Source organism: Ranitomeya imitator, chromosome 1 (genome assembly GCF_032444005.1).
Source record: "Ranitomeya imitator isolate aRanImi1 chromosome 1, aRanImi1.pri, whole genome shotgun sequence".
Taxonomy (NCBI): Eukaryota; Metazoa; Chordata; class Amphibia; order Anura; family Dendrobatidae; genus Ranitomeya; species Ranitomeya imitator.
This window is the reverse complement of record NC_091282.1, coordinates 128349845-128370954: the sequence shown is the minus strand read 5'-3', so window position 1 is coordinate 128370954 and position 21110 is coordinate 128349845. Positions and strand designations below refer to the sequence as shown.

General features: G+C 41.8%; 1 protein-coding gene across 1 annotated transcript in view; it reads left to right on the top strand.

Annotated features, from left to right (window-relative positions):
* Positions 1 to 21110, top strand: part of MCCC2 (methylcrotonyl-CoA carboxylase subunit 2) — a 141318-nt gene that overhangs the window by 97955 nt on the left and 22253 nt on the right. The window contains exons 9-15 of the mRNA XM_069750657.1: positions 549 to 648; positions 1068 to 1163; positions 3957 to 4029; positions 5206 to 5282; positions 8962 to 9028; positions 10574 to 10730; positions 11954 to 12068. Of these exons, the coding sequence (XP_069606758.1) occupies positions 549 to 648; positions 1068 to 1163; positions 3957 to 4029; positions 5206 to 5282; positions 8962 to 9028; positions 10574 to 10730; positions 11954 to 12068 (685 nt within the window). The remainder of the gene's footprint in view (positions 1 to 548; positions 649 to 1067; positions 1164 to 3956; positions 4030 to 5205; positions 5283 to 8961; positions 9029 to 10573; positions 10731 to 11953; positions 12069 to 21110) is intronic.

Sequence of the window (21110 nt, the reverse complement as noted above, 5' to 3'; positions counted from 1 at the left end):
TTTTGACTTTCATTTGCTAATATGAGCTGACAGAAACCTATAGAGTCACCCAGAGTATATGCTAAGCGTACATTGTGTGGATATATGTGACCACAATTTAAAAATAAAGGGCAATAAATGTAGCTTTAATATCCTTAGGTGTTCTGGGTCTTTATTAGAGTTGATCAATGTGGGTAGTCACGCTGGTAGTCTGTGGCCGCTGTACCAGAACCTGCGATCCTCCTACCTGCTGACATCCCCCTTCTGATTAGTAAGCCTGGTGCAACGTCATGTGTGCATTGCCCTGCAACAATGATGCTGCATTGGGCCTACTAGGTGAAGGTGATGCCAGGAGGTGGTAGGGGGTTTGCAGTGCATTGGCCCAGCATCCATGGACTACCGTTGTGGATGCTGGCTCGAGGTCATGCATATCTTTTCTTCCATAGTGTGTGCATATATACAGTATTTTCTATTTCTAGGCATTATCCTGTTTTATAGAACAGTTTCTCGTATTGTCAGTCTATAGGGAAAACCTTAAAAATAAAACCTTTATTATTCTTTCAAATTAGGAAGTCTGGTGTGACTGATCACTATGCAACAGATGACGACCATGCCCTCCATCTGGCTCGGAAAACAGTGAGAAGCTTAAACTATAAGAAGACTCTTGATGTAAGTTGCTTATATTCTAAAATCAAGTACTTTTTAATTATTTTTGGATTCCTGAAAAAAAAAAGTATAAAAAAAAACAACTTGATATTATATTGCATGCCTTTAATAGACGAAGGCATTGCGTATTTTACAGAAAATCAGCAACAAAATTTAGAATAGGATTTTGAAGCTGGTTGACAGGACATGCAGATTTCCTATTCTACATTGCAAAGGGTTAATCCAAAGGCAGAAGTGACAAAATCTGCAGCATTCCCGCATGGATTTTGGAGCCAACCCTGTCTGCATGTAATGGTACTGTAAGCTCTGCACTGAAAATCCCCCAGCAATTCTGTAGCTGGCAAATTCACCCTTCTGCTGGAGATTATTTTCCCTTTTATTATGTTATATTATTTTCAATCTTGTTTTCTTTAATTTTTTAGGTGACTGTTGAAAAGCCTGAAGATCCACTGTTCCCAGCAGATGAGCTGTATGGGATTGTTGGGGACAATTTAAAGAAGAATTTTGATGTTCGAGAGGTAATACACTATTTTAATGTGACAATATGAGTCCCTGTTTTTTTGTATTACAGTACACGAGACAATCTATAAAATGAAAGAACTTGTTTGAACCCTGTGTTTATGCAGTACATCCTTATCATATGGGGGATAATCCTCTCTCTGGACCAGACTGATATACAGCAAATACCAGACATACCGTAGGCACAAATGTACAAGGGCATGCTAGGCATGGGCGCTTATTTCTAGTAAAATATTGCTATTGATTGAAGAGTAGGTAAGAGACTACACTTGCTCTTATCCATGACACAGGATCCCATTGCTTTTACATAAAAGACTCAGAATTACCCTGGTGCTATTAAGAATGGCTGACCATCTGCTGGCCATATACTGTGTCTCTTCCTTGTCCACCTGCTTTCTGAATATCATCTCAGAGAAAAAAAAATTATTATCGATCCACCATCTCCTGTGGGAATTTAGAACATTTGTCTTTTATAGCTACTCTGGATGGCTCGCGACATCTCTGCATTTCGAGGACCGTCCATTGATTTCAAAGAGCACTGTGTAATGCATAAAGGGGTTGTCTCGCGACTGTGTATGCCAAAGTCGAGAGTTAGGGAGAGTAATTCTAACTAGTTATTCTCGCCAAACCTGCTCTCATATGTCTATTTTAAACCCCCATAATATACTCCATGGTTTGTATTACTATAATTTGTGTTTTAACGCAAGCGTTAACGTGAAGCCAAATTTTCAACAAATTTGGCTCATTTCTGTACATGCGTTTAAAGGATCCGTTTAACGGTATGTACTAGACGCAATATGAACCTAGCCTAAGAACCCTGGGTTATTTAAATGCACTTTTGCTTTTTACATATTTAGTTACAGCAGGGTTTATGTTTATTTTGCTTCTTGTAGGTGTTTCATGATTTGTATACCTGAGAAACCATGCTGTGCGATGTGTGACTCAATCTGCTATTGTATCTTTTACTATGTCCAAGCTTCTTCAAAACATATCCAGTTGGTTTTCAATTGTCGTTCCAAACCAAAAAGTCTAAATTGGACATGATTGAGTTTAAGGTGCAGAAAAATAAAAAATTGCCTCCAGTGGTGTCACTTAGAATCAGTAGCACTGCGTGCCGTCTCCTGTATAATCTCATCCACGAACAGGGAGAACCGCGGTTACCCGGCATTCTAAGCAACTCCGCAGTTTAGCATAGCCCCCTATTAGTATTTCTCTCAGAACTAATAACCTGCAGGTGAACATTTTTCTTTTCCGACCAATCCTGAAGTTATTAATTCCGCTCATGTAGATATCTCTCAGCAGCCTCGGGTTTTATTTTTCCCCTAATTTTATGTAAATATATTCAACTGTAATAAGTGTAAGTAAACTAAAAGGATCTAATGTACAATGGCTTTGAACTACAATTTCCTTTTGAATTATGTAGTACATTTCTGTCCTCATTGCCAGCAAATAGAAATATTACTCATTTTCCCAGACACAAAGAAATAGAGCTGAGATGGAATACGAGATACAGCCCACAGGAAAGTGAGGTGTGGCTTTAAGAATAAAAAGAAAAATCACGACAATTGGGGTCAGGGTTTAGATGTAAATTAACTCTTGCGCACCGACACCCACATTTTTATCAGGTCAGCACATAGACAGCACACTGACCAAGTTTATGCTCGTCTGAATGAGCCATAACAATGAAAATCATGGAGAATTCCCTGGAGGAACAGTAGTGTAGGTGCTATAGATGGCCCAAATCGATTCACAGTACTAGATCTGCTGGCCCACATTAATCTGTGGTTGTCTGATGGGAGCCTTGGGAGCTGCCTCTTACCTGATGGCATTCTCTGCTCCACTTCCAATTAGCCGGCCTGGTGCGACTACACATGTGCTTTATGCTGCAAAGATGACCTGGTGCCAGGCCGGCTAATCAAAAGAAGAGCCGCAGATGTTGTAAGGTAGTAGGAACCGGTTCTCGGGGCTTCTACTCATCAGCAAGAAATCACTTATGTGGCCGATGAACTGGGGCTTGCGAATTGATTCACACTAACTCTTTTAAACTCACAGACTCCACATGAGTCAGCAGTGTGATGCAGCAGCAAAAAACGCAAACACCATTCTAGGATGTATGAAGAGAAGCGTAGTGTCTAGATCACGTGAAGTAATTATCCCCCTCTACTCCTCCTTGGTCAGGCTTCATCTGGAATACTGTGTCCACTTCTGAGCACCACATTTTAAAAACGACATTGAAAAACTGGAGCAAGTTCAGAGAAGAGCTATCAGGATGGTGAGCGGACTGCAAAGTATGTCCTACAAGTAACGGTTAAAGGATCTGGAAATGTTTAGATGGCAAATAAGAAGGATAAAAGGAGACTTAGTAGCTGTCTGCAAATATCTGAAGAGATGTCACAGTGTAGAGGGATCCCCATTATTCTCATTTGCACATAGAAACACGAGAAGCAATGGGATGAAACTGAAAAGGTTAAATATTAGAAAAAAAAACGTTTTGATCGTGAGGGTGATCAATGAGTGGAACAGGCGGCCACAAGAAGTGGTGAGTTCTTCTTCAGTGGAAGTCTTCAGAAGCTGGACAAACATCTGTCTGAGATGGTTTAGTGAATTCTGCATTGAGGAGGGGGTTGGACACTGACCCCTGAGGTCCCTTCCAACTCTAACATTCTATGATTCTAAGCGGTATTTCTGTAGCAATGGCATGGGAGGATTGTGATACAAATGTGCATTTTATCTTTTCAGAAATGTTTCACCATTCTTATTGATCGGGAAATATTCTGATTTCCACTTTATAGGTTATTGCAAGGATTGTGGATGGAAGCAAATTTGATGAGTTTAAAGCACTTTATGGAGACACGTTAGTTACAGGTACAGATTACGCTCTCGATTACTGGAGATTGTTTCATTAATCTGTTTTATTATATTTTCTCTACATGGGGCATGTTTTTTCCATTGAAATTGGTATTTGGCTCACTATCCTTAAAGGGAACCTGTCACCCCCAAAATGGAAGATGAACTAAGCCCACCGGCATTAGGAGCTTATCTACAGCATTCTGTAATGCTGTAGATAAGCCCCTGATGTATCCTAAAAGATGAGAAAAAGAGATTATATTATACTCACCCAGGAGTGGTCCCGCTGCGTCCGGTCCGATGGGTGTTGCGGTCTGGTCCGGAGCCTCCCATCTTCATAGGATGACGTCCTCTTCTTGTATTCACGCTCTGTTGAGGGCAGAGCAAAGTACTGCAGTGCGCAGACGCCGGGCCTCTCTGACCTTTCCTGCCTGCCCACTGCAGTACTTTGCTCTGCCCTCACCAGGGTAGACAAAGTACACCTGCGCCGGAGCCGCAGCATGAAGACAAGAAGAGGACGTGATCGTAAGAAGATGAGGTCCCGGACCACGACGCCCATCGTACCAGAACCGGACTGGGACCGCCCCTGGGTGAGTATAATCTTACCTCTCTTTCTCATCTTTCAGGTTATATTGGGGGCTTATCTACAGCATTACAGAATGCTGTAGACAAGCCCCTGATGCTGGTGGGCTTAGCTCAACTTCTATTTTGGGGGTGACAGGTTCCCTTTAATGAAGAAGTCTGAATATTACATTTAAAGTATTCACTTCACGCTTAGAAAAGTAAACACCAAACGTTTCTTGCAATGTAAAATAACAAAATTGGACTGTACTCATCCTCTCCGGGTCCAGTGCTAGAACTTTGCAGCTGCTCGGGTCTCAGCATGCCATCTACATGAGCAGATCCGCTGATCTCAGTGATTGGCTGCAGCGGTGATGGGAGCTGTTGACGTGACATCAGTATTGCAGCCAAAGCACTGAGACCAGTGCAGCAGCAGAGATATGATACTGGACCTGGGGAGGATGAGTACTGCCTATTGTTCTATATTACAGAAAAGGCATTATATTTGCAGATAGGAAGAGTGAAAACATAGATTTTCAAGCAGTGTATATTTATTCTTGTATTAACTGATGTCATATTTTTTATTAAATTGTTGAGGTTTTTTTGCTTTTTTTTTTTTTTTTAACTTCAAAGGTTTTGCCAGAATATTTGGTTACCCAGTTGGTATTATTGGAAATAATGGCGTCCTCTTCTCAGAATCTGCTAAAAAGGCAAGTGTATGGCGTTCATATTATGACACTTGTTCACTTGAGTGTTTTCGGTCAAAAAGGCATTCTATAAGAAAATATTTATATGGTATAAAATCGAAACAATTAGCTGTAATGTTTAGTGATATCGGGAAGCAAGCATTTTATATTGATATGAATACCAAAGTATCAGCATAGTTCTTATTTATATCAATAAGCTGTTTGTAGAATGAGTAGTTATGTTGGGACCTCCAGAAGAAGAGATGCTCTATAGAGACTGAGGTCCTGAATGAAGTCCTGATGTGTAAAGTGCCTGAATATGGTATGTGACAATGTCATCCCGATACATATCTGGTGAAAATCTGAAAACATTAAGGCTATGTTCACACACTTCGTTTTTTTTGCTGCAGCCAAAACCTGATCTCTTGGCAGTAACCAAAAAAAAAACTGAAGCCAAAACATAGGTTTTGTGGCATTTTTTACTGCTTTTCTTGCTGTGTTTTTGCTGCGTTTTACAGGATTCCAAAGTTCATGCTTGCAAAGTGAAAGCAAAGCTGAACAATACAAGGTGTTGGGTCACCAATGCAAGATGTATATGAAAACACAAAACATTTTTGTAAAAAAGGGGCAATTTGATCAAATTAGTTAGTGGAAGTGTTTTTTTTTTCTATGTTCGGTAGGGCATTGTTTACTTTTAACACATAATAATTATCACTAATAACAATTAAACTAACTGCTTTGAGTGGGGAGAAACAAAAACATTACTTTAAAAAATAGGTGAAAATTAAATTGTAATAAAGTACTTGTTTTTTTTTTTTACCAAAAATGCTGCAAATAACGGTTAGCGTTTTTGCTGCATTTTTTGCACTTACTCATTACTTTCTGTGGGTGAGAAAATACTGCAAAAAACACTTAAAGAATTGACGTGGCAGATTTTAAAAAAACAAAAATCAGCAGTTTTCCAATTTGATCAGGAAAGAAAAAACAAGAGATGTCTGAAATCTCATAGCTTTTACTGCTGTAAAAAAACTTTTAAATTGCTTAAAAATTCTGCAAAAAAACACTGCAAAATTTGTGGGGGAACACTGATTTAGATTTTCACCCTCTTGCTCCATTCCAAATCATAGTTGTATTAAAATAAAGCCGATTAAAAACAGATGACCTTCTCCGGTGAGTCTTACCTTTTACTGGGCTGTGATGGCACCATATCTATGTGAGTGGTTATGGCGGATCTGCCATACTATGCTGTTCCTGCTGTCACTACAGTGTTTTTGTTTTTTTTGTCGCACAATTATTCGAACAGATCCCCCTTACTTCCCATAATCTTAGCTGCTTGGTTCAGATGAGTTTGCCATTGCCAGACATCACTGATTGTGTATATGGACAGTCTTGTCAATCGGGTTGGGGCTGGTGGTGAGAAGGTGATGGGGAGTCACCCAGATGGACCCTTCTCCCCGCTCCCAGCTCGATTTTCCAGTATGGTTTTTCTGGATGGCTGTAACATAAAACATAGATACAGGGAGCTAGCCGGACTCAGATTCATGCTGCATTTGAAGAAATGAAGCCAAGCTTTTATTGCTCAGGCTGTAGCGAGTTTATAATGCCCGTGGTATTGAAGCTAAGTAGAACCACATTTATTCTAAGTACAATAACGTCTGACTCCAGATATCTCTGTTCACATGAAGAATTATAATTCTTTATCTATTCGTTTTTCTCATCAGTGGCCATGGCACAAAGTTTAAGGGTACTGGTCAGATCAGCAGACAGTTTACCGGGACCAGTCCTTAAATGAAGACTGGCCTGTGCCATCGACTAGCACACATTGTCACTCCACTTCTTGTGCTGTTCTGTTCCGTGAACAGCTGTGCTATATGCACAATAAAAATGTTATACCCTGCATGTACCAGACCTTTTACTGAAAATTCAATTTGCCTGTAGCGTCGGCTCTGCCATAGTGCACCTGTTTTATAAGTAAGACATGATCTCACTGAATTCATAGGAGTTGGGACCAGTCACTTATTCTAAAGCACCATGTATAACTCCCAGCGTTTTCCAGAAGATTAATTTCAAGCAAGACATGAATATAGCTTGACCTGAATGTTGAATGGGTTCTTCATCAATGTGATTCTGGCGACAGTGAGGTTTTGCTTGGTTAGACTATGCTGCGTTTTTTTTTCTGCAACCAAAACTTGCTCTTTTGGCAGAAACAAAATCCCACATTTAAAGCTACCATTTTTCTGCATTTTCGACACATGTTTCAGGTGTGGACTACGTGTTTAATAGTTAGCTTTATTCCCTATAGAGGCCTTAATAAATTACTGTGAACCTCTGGGTGCTGTTGCATATTTTGCAGTAATTTTTCACTTTCTCATTGCTTTCTATGGGCGAAGAAACACTGCAAAACGCTGAAAGAGTCGACACTCTGCACATTTTAAAAAAATGATGCAGGGAAAAAGTGTGTGCAGGAGATTTCTGAATACTCTTAGCTTTTGCTGGTAATGTAAAAATAATATAATAACTCCAATATCCTCAATATTAAATGGTTAGGCCAAAAAAAGCATAAATAGAGAAAACACTAAGCAAAAGGCTTTTTTTATGCAAAGGCTAAAAGCAGATATTTTATTGAGGTGCATTAAAACAGTAAGAAATCAACACATACAGTATATTAGTGCAACAGAGCTAGCAAATAATACACATTCGGGCGATATTTGGTCACAGTGGCAACTATCAGACACATGATGAAGTCACGGAGGTGCTGATCAGAGGGCACAGGGAGTTCCCTCCCTCTACCTGCTTTCTAAATGCTGCGATCCATATTGAAGAGTTGACTGGGTAGAAAGTCAAAATGAGTAATTGTAAGTACACAGTGCTATATAATATGATGATTGCAATATATTTAGAGGATAAACACTTTGATTGGAGGAGGGCTTCATTAACCCATTCTCCTTTGTGCCACTGTAGTTAAATCTCTCCCAATATCATGGACTCCTTGGGCTTGGGGATCATACACGGGAGCATGTAAAAAATATGGTTCCCATAAAATATGGTTTATTTCTCTGCCGAGCAACAGGTTTGAAAGAGTGGTGTGAAGTTAGTTTCTGAGAATCGGTGGCCGTGGTTCCTGCAATCCATTTCCAAGCTGATGATACTTTCTTTTCAGTAACTGTGTGGCACAATGTGGGACAGATGTGTAAGTGTGCCGCCCCATGAATATGTCCCCAATGGGGAGAGGGGAATAAGCCTTTGCCTGACATGCCCTGGCAGCAGTGTATACCTTCGTGAGAACAGATCATGAATGTGGAAAAAGGGATAGTCGGCACATATTCATACATAGTAGATTTTTGCCAGGTCCGGCCAGCGTTCATCCATTGTGTATGGGCACCCTTCAAGTGTCAGGTTCTCTTTATCTAATATCTACAGACAATAGGGACTCGTCTGATAAAAAGTGAATAAACTTTCTCATTAATCAATACTTTTATTTTTTATGAATTAGTAAGTTAATAATTAATCATAATAGCATATGGAAGGTGATAAATTACCATTCAGGCCTATGCTGACTATATTACACCTCCATAATTGCGATCAGGAATTAAGATTAATTCCTTTAATAACCGCAGTTATTAAAAACTCAGATGTTACTTGCAACTTTCTAAACTTTTCTAATTTAATGTGATAGATAGTAATAACATCCCTTATTTTACAGGGAACCCACTTTATCCAGCTCTGCTGTCAAAGAAACATTCCCCTCCTTTTCTTGCAGAACATTACAGGTAATATAAACATTTATCTAAGACAGAAAAGATAAGCAGAGAAAGGTCACATGGTGCAGACTTCAAATGTGCAAAATGCTCATTATGTGGATTTTCTTTGCAGTTTTCATCTTATTCGATGCTTATTGAATGGAGTAGCGTGAAATACACAAAACAACCTCAAGTAACACAGGCAGATTTGTCATGGGTTTGCAACGTTATCAGCAGTGGAAATTTTCCGTAACATGTGAACATAACCTTAGACTTTTTGGTAATTTAAATACCAGAGATGGCACCGTCTGCAGCACTAACCTTGCAGCCAGAAATAGCAGACACTCGGTGGAAAGACAACTGTATCCATTTAAAATGGATCTGCTATGTCTGTTATAAACAATAACAATAAATGCCAAGCGACCGGCCTGACCCTGGGTAGGTTTTAGATTGATTTGTTGTGCAGTTTAGTCAGAACCAAACCCTGAGAAGGGTCTCAAATATCAGAGCCGCGTCTTCAAGAGCCTTTTTCAAAGGAGTCTATTAGCATGAAGCTGCTCATTGCGGTTTCCAGTGCAGCTGAGACCTATTTTATACGGAAAAGACATTTTGAGGTGGACGCCCAATGGAGCACACAATAGAAGGTTAGCTACTTTGAGTAGAGCAGAATACACATAATATGACCTCTTCGGCAGATTCCTTTTTCAGGGCTGAAAACAAAGAAACAATAGGGAATACTCCTCTTTCACCTTGGTGTCCCTTTCAATTATAGAAAATCAGGCTTTGCTGTGGACTCTGGCACAGACAGGCGTATGGGTATACAGGCGTATGGGTATACAGGGGGCGTATGAGTATACAGGGGGCGTATGAGTATACAGGGGGCGTATGAGTATACAGGGGACGTATGAGTATACAGGGGGCGTATGAGTCTACAGGGGGCGTATGAGTCTACAGGGGGCGTATGAGTCTACAGGGGGCGTATGAGTCTACAGTAGCAAATCGTGCTCTGTATCATGCAAACTACATTGCAGATTGCACCTTCCATATTGTTTCAGATTTTTTTTTCATTTGAACTCCAAATAATTCTTTACTCATCAAAAACATCGCCTTTAACAGGAAAACTACCCAGAAAGATGTTTGCTTTTAATGGGAAATTGCCATCAGCTTCATTGAAGATGTAATGCAATGCCTGAACCCTGCAGGGGAATAGTTGCGGCCTGTTAGTACCTCTCCGCTCTGGCTCATGGGGAATGGTACTGGGCACTGCACTCCTCTATGACATCCGTATTTCTTCAGGGAATGGAATTTGTAGTTAGGAAAGAAAAAAAGAGGAAATCGAACTCGTACATGTGATGGTGCGGGCTTCATTGTTTTCTACACAGACTGGTTGTAGATGTACCGTACTGCTTGTACGCAGCTCTGTAGGACATTGCCAGCTGCTTATTCGGGAGCATTCCTACACAGTCAAATTTTATTTTGAAATCTACATTTTTGGGGGGATTTTAGACTATTTGACTTTTTATTTTGTTTTTGCTTTTGGCTGTAGTTAATATGCGATGAACATATTCATTTCAGGATTCATGGTTGGTCGAGAGTATGAAGCAGGAGGAATAGCCAAGGATGGAGCGAAGATGGTGACTGCAGTTGCATGTGCAAGCGTACCAAAAATTACAGTAATTATTGGAGGCTCCTATGGTGCCGGGAATTATGGGATGTGTGGTAGAGCTTACAGGTTAGTGATTGTAGAAGCAACAATTGCATATTGTAAAATATGACCAAAAAGAGATATTACAAATCACAATACGGTCTATGGTATATTGTGGAACATAGAAACATGTCAGATCCCTTAATAAAGTCTAATAACTGACCAAAGAGAACTTGAGTATTCTCAAACCATATCCCACAGGAGTCATCTAACACTCATGTTAAAAAATAGCTGCCCCTGACATATAATGATTGATACAAGCACCTTCAGTTTCCCTTACTATCCCGTCAAAATCTCTGACACACTTCTCTGAACACCCTTTCATGATGATGATTCCCTCATAAAGACCAGAAGTAACGAGAGCGAGCTGTTCAATCACTGCCTGCGGTACTGTCCTACAGCGTATCCTATAATGACAGAGGTGGCCATTTTCTCTTGTTAGTGCAGCTTTCTTGACCAGCACTTCTCTCTTTACTCGTACAATGGCTGCTGGCAGAGGAGCATGTGACCCGACCGCTCCATCAGCCTCCGCCGATAGAAATGCACCTTATGTGGAGAGCTGCTTTTCATTAAAGTAGGCTGATGGACAGGTCTGGTCACTGCTCCTCCACCAACAGCCATTGCTGGTCAGTTTGTGTGGAAAGCTGCACTAGTAAAAGAAAGTGGCCAACTCCTTTCCCAATCTGAAGATTGACCATCTTACTGCATTCCTTTCACAAGGGTTAAGTCCTGGTTATTAATGAACATGTCTAAGCCTGGATTGATGCTACAGGTGATTCTCAGCAAAACGAGGCAAGACTCTCTGCTAATAGGGGTTAGTCTGGTGTCACACTTGAGACCTCAATACCCGGCACTGCCGCTGGCACTCGGGACCAGAGTGTGTGGCTGCATGTATTTCTATGCAGCTGAACGCTCCAGTCCGAACCTCCGGCAGCAGTGCCGGGTATTGATGTGAGAGACTTGCGCGAGTTTCTCGCATTGCACTCGCAAGTGTGACCCCGGCCTTAAAGTGAGAGATGCAGATGTACGGAAGCTCACGATCCCACCTCCATCTTTAATCTGTGATATCGTGGGCTGGCTAGATGCAGTACCACCCATTGAATATTCCACCCAAGTGTCCAGGAAAGAGCCCAGCGTCTGCAGTACGGGGATTTGTTGATCGGCTCAGGAAAATCTCATTATCAACTGACCTCCACTTTCCATATTATACTTTGAAGATAAAACATGTTGTTTTTTTTGTCTTATTTCAGTCCAAGGTTCCTTTATATGTGGCCCAATGCTCGGATATCGGTAATGGGAGGGGAACAAGCTGCTACTGTATTAGCCACAATCGCTAAAGACCAGAAAGCAAGGGAGGGGAAATCGGTAAGAAGCTTAATGTACTTAATGGATGTGAATTAATATTTCACTCTTCTACACAATAATGTGATTGTTTCTGAACTGCTAAGAATTTGTCAAAAAAGGGAAATCTCGAGGACTCATGTATCAGAGTAAAAGAAATCTGTGGATATTACGAGGGGCGATCCAAAAGTAATGATAATCAATACTAAACACAATGAATATAGTCAAAAGAAAGAGAGATGATTTGCATAGCTCCGCCTACTGCAAAGGATTCTGGGTAAACCTGCTATTCTTTGTATTATGCTGCTTGCAAGTACTTTCCGTTTCAGGAAAGCATCCACTATGTATAGTCAAAAAATAAATTTATTTTTCTACATAGTCTCCTAACAAGTCTCTACATTTAGTCCATCTCTTTTCTAAACTTAGAATTCCCTTTGAAAAAAATTCTTGATCTTGACCCTCTCTTCGATCTGCCAATACAACTTCTTCAACTTTTTTCACGTTTTCTTCATTGAGGGACGTGGATGGGCGTCCTTCACGATGGTTATTTTCCGTCGATGTTCTTCCCAGCTTAAATTCCTTGGCCCAGCATGCAACTGTGGAATATGGAGGAGAAGAGTCCCCCAATGTTTCCACCAAGTCGCTGTGTATGTCTTTGGTAGTCACTTTTTTCAAGCAGAGGTATTTGATGACAGCTCTGAGCTCGTTTTTTTCCATTTTGATGTTCACTCCTCGGCAGTTCATATTCAAATGAATGTAGCTCCCGGGAATCGTGGTCTATTTAAGTAATTTTTTTTTCCTGGACTAGTGGGTACCTAAGAGAGAAGAAAACATTTTATTTTAATTTCTGTGTGCAATAGAAATAACCGATTATCATTACTTTTGGATCGCCCCTCGTATCTGCGCTGCTGAATAAGACATTAATTCAGACGTGATGAACTGAAGGATGGTGGTTTATTCTACGCGTTTCGAAGTATATAATTACTTCTTCATCATGAAATTGCCACATGTATTGATATATAGTAAAAAACCACCATCCTTCAGTTCATCCCGTCTGGATTAATATCTTATTCAGCAGTGCAGATAATATCCACAGATTTCTTTTACTCTGGTTCTTATACCGTCACTTGCTGACCCGTGGATCTGCAGCAGCAATACATTTCCCGCTTGGTCAAAGGATTAATCAGGTTTGTAAAATTTGAACATATACTATCAACCCTCAACTGATGAGGTGGTGTTTTTGTCACGCAACTGATGATGTGGGATTTCCTATACCCCAGTGTTTAGAAATCTCTAATTTTTACAGAAAATGCAAAGATCATGTTTGTTTTAATCGTTTTCTTATTGGCGATTAATTACACATGAGTATAACAAATTTTTGACACCAACAAGTATCGGAAAATGTAATACTTTGATAAAAATAAAGGAAGTTTTCAAAATTTGAAAATGTGTAAAAAAAACAATTACATGAGTGGTGATGTGGGGTTCAGCAAGGCCAAGACAGCACTTAGCGACAGCTAGCTCTGTTATGCCTTGCCAGAAGAGAGACCTCCTGTTGACAAGGAAATGGGTGGAAGCATTTAGGAATTACAACCATCTTTATCGCCTGATTTCAGGGACTCAAAAGTAATTTCACAGATTCACTTTACCATAAATAAAATGCTCATTTTTAATACTTTTGTAAAAAATCCTTTGCAGGCAATGACTGGCTGATGTCTGGACGCCATGGATGTTGCCAAGCGTTGGTTTTCTTCTTTGTGATGCTTTGCCAGTCTTTACTGCAGCTGACTTCAGTTGTTTATGGGTCTTTCTGCCTTAAGTTTTGTCTTAGGCTACTTTCACACTAGCGTTTTTTTCAATACGTCGCAATGCGTCGTTTAGGGGAAAAAACGCATCCTGCAAAGTTGTCTGCAGGATGCGTTTTTGCCCCATAGACTAACATTAGCGACGCATTGACACACGTCGCAACCGTCGTGCGGACATGTAACGTTTTTTTGCTTCCGACGGTCTGCCATTTCCGACCGCGCATGCGCGGCCGGAACTCCTCCCCCACCTCCCCACACCTCACAATGGGGCAGCGGATGCTCTGGAAAAATGCATCCCCTGCCCCCGTTGTGCGGCGCATTCACTGCTAGCGTCGGCACGTCGGCCCGACGCACTGCGAAGGGCCGAGTACGACGCTAGTGTGAAAGTAACCTAACGCACGTGAAATGCTGCTCGGCGGGGGTGAGATCTGGTGATTGACTCGGCCATTACTGAATATTCCACTTCTTTGCCTTCTCCTGGGTTGCTTATGAAGTGTTTTTTGGGTCATTGTCCATCTGTTTTCTGAAGTGTCGTCCAATAAACCTTGCTGCATTTGGTTGAATCTGAGCAGAAAATTTTACCCTGTACACTTCAGAATTAATCTGGCTGCTTCTGTCTTCAGTCACATCACATCATTAATAAACACTATTGACCCAGCACCATTTGAAGCCATGCATGCTCATGCCATCACACTGCCTCCACCATGTTTTACAGGGGATGTGGTGTTCTTAGGATCTTGAGCTGTTCCTGCTTCCAAATGCAAATTCTACACTTAGAATCAGCTCCAGACCATTTACCTGCTTAATTGATGATGGATTAACAAGGGAATAGCCCATTAAATACTTTTGAGATATTTGTCCAGTTACTTTTGGTCCCTTTTTAAAAAGAGGCAGCTACATATTAAAAAAGCTGTAAATCCTAAAGTTTTGCTCCAATTAGGATGTGAATACCCTCAAATTAAAGCTGAGTCTGCACTTTTAGCCTATATTGTTCATAGAACTGTATCTTGAATGTGTTTTGGTAAACAGCTAAAATACCCAAACTTGTGTCACTGTCCAAATATTTCTGGTCCTAACTGTATGTTCTCTAAAATAGACCTTCATAACCTGTTTTAATCGCGCATTTGTAAGAAAGAAAGCATAATTGTATATGTTTAACTCTGCACTCATACCAAACCATAGGATAATGTGATATTAACTTGAGATTTTTACTGCATGGTAAACTGCACAACTGCAAAGAATAATAGGGGAATTGCTGTGTTTTGCATAACATCACCCCAAAAATTGCTAACTGAAGTATAAAGGCTGGTGAATAAAGTATAAATATCGGCCCATAGTGGATTGGGGACAGTGTCTGAATACCTGTATGATGAGGATGCTGCAATGGTCCTTAGTGCACACCCTAATATGTGAAGCTGACCTCAACGTCCTCCATTGTCTTCATCTTGTAGCTGCTACATGACCAAATTTTTAGGAGCAATTTCAATCTTAATGCAATATAAAGATGGTAAAAACTCAGGATAAGCTAGAGAAATGGTTTTGGAAGAAGTTCATTAGTAACTGGCAAGGGTCACATAGCGCTATGTATATATCAGATGGTAGAAATGACTTTGCTGAGCATTGGCTTGTTGGGGTCCTGCAGCTGAGCGGACAGTGGTATGAGAGCCGCGCACTGCTGATTGCAGTGTCCCAGATTATACGCCATGTTAAGAGAATGCAGAAAAATACGGTAATTATGGACAATTCCGTGTCACGTAGCACATTATAATAATGTTGAAGTACGCATGCCCTGCCTATTGAAATGGAGCCCATCTCTCAGCACGCGTCACTGTACTGTGCGTCATCCCCATTGTACGGTAATATAAGAAGGTGCTTGGAACTAAAATTAACCAAACAAAATATTTATTTTTTTTAGGAAAATTGCTGAGAAGTTTTCTGTATGTTCGCTGCTGAAAACTAATGCTCATTGTACATTTACCATCTGCTCACAGCTACTTTAAGTATTTGTGTTCTTTGCGCTGATTCTGAGACTGGAAACATCTTTCAATCATACTGGTTTAGGAACACAGTAATTGTAGCTTAGAGAGTGCCCATTGTTTTTATTCTTTCATAAATCAGTAATACACGCAACAATAAGCAACTTTTTAATATATCCTCTCGGAGAGATCCTCTTCTTCCTCCTCCTTAAACTAATTAATTTTTGAGTAAAAGAATCAGCAGCAACTGTCATCTCCTGTCCCGGGGATGTAATGTTCTGTTTTCACTAAATACAGATTTTACCCCAAACTTAAGAATTTTCAGACTGATCAATCAGTCCAGGAGGATTAGTAATCTCTGAGAGTATATATTACAAAGTTGCTTATTTTTATGTGTACTATTGCTTTGTGAAATAAAAATTAAAATGGTGGTTACTCTTCATTTAAAGCAGGGTTCACTATACTTTATATTTTTTCAGCTTTCTACACGTAAAGGGAACCTTTCAGTAGGATTGTGCACAGTAAACTGTGTAGTGCAATGCGGCACATGGAGTACATGTATGTAGCAGTACTATACATTTAGCACAGGTGGACGAACATAATACTATATTCCTTTTTACGTGTACTGTGTGTGGTATAGGTAAAGCGTGGTAGAGTGCATTAAGTACAGATAGGCAGTGCACTATATCTAGTACATGTAAAGTGCAGTATATTACTTGAAGCACAGATAGAAAGCAGTACATGTGGCACATATTGAGAACAATACAATACAGACAGGTGAAGAGCAGTACAATATGTGCATCACAGGAAGAGAGAAGTTTAGGACCGTTACAGAGCAGTACATTACATATAGTACAGGTGGCGTGTAGTACCGGTGCTTTAGAGCAGTATATTATGTACTCAATGTAATTGCAACACTAAGAAGGAAAGTTGGGGAATTATGGAAATGACAGAATGTAAAGACATGTTAATGTAATGCAAATGACGAAAAAAAAATGAAACCAACGTTTTCAAAATATCTTAATTTATTTAACCCCTTCCCGACCCATGACGCCACGTAGGCGTCATGAAAGTCGGTGCCATTCCGACCCATGACGCCTATGCGGCGTCATGGAAAGATCGCGTCCCTGCAGATCGGGTGAAAGGGTTAACTCCCATTTCACCCGATCTGCAGGGACAGGGGGAGTGGTAGTTTAGCCCAGGGGGGGTGGCTTCACCCCCTCGTGGCTACGATCGCTCTGATTGGCAGTTTCACTTTCAACAGCCAATCAGAGCGATTTGTAATATTTCACCTATTATAACGGGTGAAATATTACAATCCAGCCATGGCCGATGCTGAAATATCATCGGCCATGGCTGGAAATACTAGTGTGCCCCCACCCCACCCCACCGATCGCCCCCCCAGCCCTCCGATCTGGCCGGTACACTGCTCCGGCTCCCCTCCGTCCAGTGCTCCGCTCCCCCCCGTGCTCTTGTCCGCTCCCCCCGTGCTCCAATCACCCCCCCTGCATTCCGATCCACCCCCCCCGGTGCTCCGTTCCACCCCCCCGTGCTCCGTTCCAGCCCCCCCGTGCTCCGTTCCACCCCTCCCGCACTCCGATTCCCCCCCCCCCGTGGTCCCCCCCCACCCCATCATACTTACCGATCCAGCCGGGGTCCCGTCCGTCTTCTCCCTGGGCGCCGCCATCTTCCAAAATGGCGGGCGCATTCGCAGTGCGCCCGCCGAATCTGCCGGCGGGCAGATTCGTTCCAAAGTGCATTTTGATCACTGAGATAGATTATATCTCAGTGATCAAAATAAAAAAAATAATAAATGACCCCCCCCCTTTGTCACCCCCATAGGTAGGGACAATAAAAAAATAAAGAAATTTTTTTTTTTCCACTAATGTTAGAATAGGGTTAGGGTTAGGGCTAGGGGTAGGGGTAGGGGTAGGGTTAGGGCTAGGGGTAGGGTTAGGGCTAGGGTTAGGGTTTCGGTATGTGCACACGTATTCTGGTCCTCTGCAGATTTTTCCGCTGCTGATAAATCCGCAGTGCTAAACCGCTGCGGATTTATGGCGGATTTACCGCGGTTTTTCTGCGCATTTCACTGCGGTTTTACAACAGCGATTTTCTATTTGAGCAGTTGTAAAACCGCTGCGGAATCCGCACAAAGAAGTGACATGCTGCGGAATTTAAACCGCTGCGTTTCCTTGCAGTTTTTCCGCAGCATGGGCACAGCGATTTTTGTTTCCCGTAGGTTTACATTGAACTGTAAACTCATGGGAAACTGCTGCGGATCCGCAGCGTTTTCCGCAGCGTGTGCACATACCTTTAGAATTAGGCTATGTGCACACGGTGCGGATTTGGCTGCGGATCCGCAGCAGTGTTCAATCAGGTTTACAGTACCATGTAAACATATGAAAAACCAAATCCGCTGTGCCCATGGTGCGGAAAATACCGCGCGGAAACGCTGCATTGTATTTTCCGCAGCATGTCAATTCTTTGTGCGGATTCCGCAGCGTTTTACACCTGTTCCTCAATAGGAATCCGCAGGTGAAATCCGCACAAAAAACACTGGAAAACCGCGGAAAATCCGCAGGTAAAACGCAGTGCCTTTTACCCGCGGATTTTTCAAAAATGGTGCGAAAATATCTCACACGAATCCGCAACGTGGGCACATAGCCTTAGGGTTAGGGTTGGAATTAGGGTTGTGGTTATGGTTAGGGGTGTGTTGGGGTTAGGGTTGTGTTTAGGGTTATGGCTACAGTTGGGATTAGGGTTAGGGGTGTGTTGGGGTTAGTGTTGGAGGTAGAATTGAGTTACCACTGTTTAGGCACATCAGGGGTCTCCAAACGCAACATGGCGCCACCATTGATTCCAGCCAATCTCGTATTCAAAAAGTCAAATGGTGCGCCCTCACTTCCGAGCCCTGACGTGTGCCCAAACAGTGGTTTACCCCCACATATGGAGTACCAGCATACTCAGGACAAACTGCGCAACAATTACTGGGGTCCAATTTCTCCTGTTACCCTTGTGAATCAAAAAAAATGCTTGCTAAAACATAATTTTTGAGGAAAGAAAAATGATTTTTTATTTTCACGGCTCTGCGTTGTAAACGTCTGTGAAGCACTTGGGGGTTCAAAGTGCTCACCACATATCTAGATAAGTTCCTTGGGGGGTCTAATTTCTAAAATGGGGTCACTTGTGGGGGGTTTCTACTGTTTAGGCACACCAGGGGCTCTGCAAACGCAACGTGACACCCGCAGACCATTCCATCAAAGTCTGCATTTCAAAAGTCACTACTTCCCTTCTGAGCCCCGACGTGTGCCCAAACAGTGGTTTACCCCCACTCATGGGGTATCAGCGTACTTAGGAGAAACTGGACAACAACTTTTGGGGTCCAATTTCTCCTGTAACCCTTGGGAAAATAAAAAATTCTGGGCTAAATAATTATTTTTGAGGAAAGAAAACGTATTTATTATTTTCACGGCTCTGCATTATAAACTTCTATGAAGCACTTGGGGGTTCAAAGTGCTCACCACACATCTAGATAAGTTCCTTTCGGGGTCGAGTTTCCAAAATGGGGTCACTTGTGGGGGGTTTCTACTGTTTAGGCACATCAGGGGCTCTGCAAACGCAACGTGACGCCCGCAGAGCATTCCATCAAAGTCTGCATTTCAAAACGTCACTACTTCAATTCCAAGCCCCGACATGTGCCCAAACAGTAGTTTACCCCTACATATGGGGTATCACCGTACTCAGGAGAAACTGGACAACAAATATTGGGGTCAAATTTCTCCTGTTACCCTTGGGAAAATTAAAAAATTCTGGGCTAAATAATTATTTTTGAGGAAAGAAAACGTATTTATTATTTTCACGGCTCTGCATTATAAACTTCTATGAAGCACTTGGGGGTTCAAAGTCCTCACCACACATCTAGATTAGTTCCTTTGGGGGTCTAGTTTCCAAAATGGTGTCATTTCTGGGGGATCTCCAATGTTTAGGCACACAGGGGCTCTCCAAACGTGACATGGTGTCCGCTAATGATTGGAGCTAATTTTCCATTTAAAAAGCCAAATGGCGTGCCATCCCTTCCGAGCCCTGCCGTGCGCCCAAACAGTGGTTTACCCCCACATATGGGGTATCAGCGTACTCAGGACAAACTGGACAACAATATTTGGGGTCCAATTTCTCCTATTATCCTTGGCACAATAGGAAATTCCTGGCTAAAAAATCATTTTTGAGTAAAGAAAAATTATTTTTTATTTTCATGGCTCTGCGTTATAAACTTCTGTGAAGCACCTGGGGGTTTAAAGTGCTCAATATGCATCTAGATAAGTTCCTTGGGGGGTCTAGTTTCCAAAATGGGGTCACTTGTGGGGGAGCTCCAATGTTTAGGCACACAGGGGCTCTCCAAACGCGACATGGTGTCCGCTAACAATTGGAGCTAATTTTCCATTCAAAAAGTCAAATGGCGCGCCTTCCCTTCCGAGCCCTGCCGAGTGCCCAAACAGTGGTTTACCCCCACATATGAGGTATCGACGTACTCGGGAGAAATTGCCCAACAAAGTTTATGATCCATTTTATCCTACTGCCCATGTGAAAATGAAAAAATTGAGGCGAAAAGAATTTTTTTGTGAAAAAAAAGTACTTTTTCATTTTTACAGATCAATTTGTGAAGCACCTGAGGGTTTAAAGTGCTCACTAGGCATCTAAATAAGTTCCTTGGGGGGTCTAGTTTCCAAAATGGGGTCACTTGTGGGGGAGCGCCAATGTTTAGGCACACAGGAGCTATCCAAACGCGACATGGTGTCCGCTAACGATGGAAATAATTTTTCATTCAAAAAGTCAAATGGCGCTCCTTCCCTTCCGAGCCTTACCATGTGCCCAAACAGTGGTTTACCCCCACATGTGAGGTATTGGTGTATTCAGGAGAAATTGCCCAACACATTTTAGGATCCATTTTATCCTGTTGCCCATGTGAAAATGAAAAAATTGAGGCTAAAAGAATTTTTTTGTGAAAAAAAAGTACTTTTTCATTTTTACGGATCAATTTGTGAAGCACCTGGGGGTTCAAAGTGCTCACTATGCATCTAGATAAGTTCCTTGGGGCGTCTAGTTTCCAAAATGGGGTCACTTGTGGGGGAGCTCCAATTTTTAGGCACACGGGGGCTCTCCAAACGTGACATGGTGTCCGCTAAAGAGTGGAGCCAATTTTTGATTCAAAAAGTCAAATGGCGCTCCTTCCCTTCCAAGCCCTGCCGTGCGCCCAAACAGTGGTTTACCCCCACATATGAGGTATC